Genomic DNA, 862 nt, shown 5'->3' with positions numbered 1-862 from the left:
ATTGAAGGGGGGAAAATCAAAGGGGAAGAGTGGTGATGGGCTTTTTAGGTTGGCCTAACACTAATGGGCCTTTCAAGTAAAATAAAATAATTAAGTTAGAAACAGATGGGCCTATGAATAAAGCTTCCCATAAGAAAATGATTTGTGGGTGTTACAGATCCCCTCGAACCCCTCCTACCTACCTCCATCAAAATCGCTATCGAACCACCAGAATTCCTCTCCGAGAACCCAACCGATCGTCCTCAATCAAGCTCTTCCCCTGCCCACCGCCGGCGGCCGCCCGTTCCGATCGGAACCCAGACCGCCCTCCGTCACGAGGCCTCGGCGCTCGACTCGAGAAGCTCCGGCCACTGGAAACCTTAACAGAAGAGAAACTTAATGAAGGATTTGTAGAGAAAGTTAGGGTTTTGATGCGGAAGGAGAAGGTACCGCGGAGGATCTTGGATGAGGTGAGGATCTGACCCGCCACTGTTTGATTGGTGGTGAGAATTGAAAACCCTAACCCTAATTTTGGAGGGAAAGGAGACTGGGGGAAGATAAGGGGGTTTGGGGTTTTAGTAGGGTTTTTGGTTCTCTGGTGTCGTCCATTGTCTTCGAAGGGATAAGATTTTCGCTCTCCTCTCCCTCGCCCTCGCTCTCTCACCGATTCTCTTTCGGCCATGGCCGAACAAGAGGTCTGCAGTTTCTTCCGCAAGCCCAAGAACCGCTCCAACATCCGCAAGCGCAAAACCGCCTCCTCCGACGAAGAGCAATCCGAGCCCGATCAGCAAAGCCCCCGGCCCAAGCCCAACAGTAAAGCCCTGCCCAAACCCGACAGCAACAAGCTCCTCTTCACCTCCTCTTCCCGCCCGAAACCCGATGG

The 862-nt window shown here is 52.6% G+C and overlaps 1 protein-coding gene across 1 annotated transcript in view; it reads left to right on the top strand.

Annotated features, from left to right (window-relative positions):
• The window catches only part of LOC109832833 (zinc finger CCCH domain-containing protein 15-like), a 10,564-nt gene continuing 10,156 nt past the window's right edge, over window positions 455-862 (top strand). Inside the window, 1 exon segment of the mRNA XM_020400273.1 lies at window positions 455-861. Coding sequence (XP_020255862.1) covers window positions 660-861 — 202 coding nt within the window. The 5' untranslated portion in view covers window positions 455-659.

This window comes from Asparagus officinalis, chromosome 3, assembly GCF_001876935.1.
Source record: "Asparagus officinalis chromosome 3, Aspof.V1, whole genome shotgun sequence".
NCBI classification, from domain to species: domain Eukaryota; kingdom Viridiplantae; phylum Streptophyta; class Magnoliopsida; order Asparagales; family Asparagaceae; genus Asparagus; species Asparagus officinalis.
Note: the sequence above shows the minus strand (reverse complement) of the source record. Positions and strands in the feature narration are given on the sequence as shown.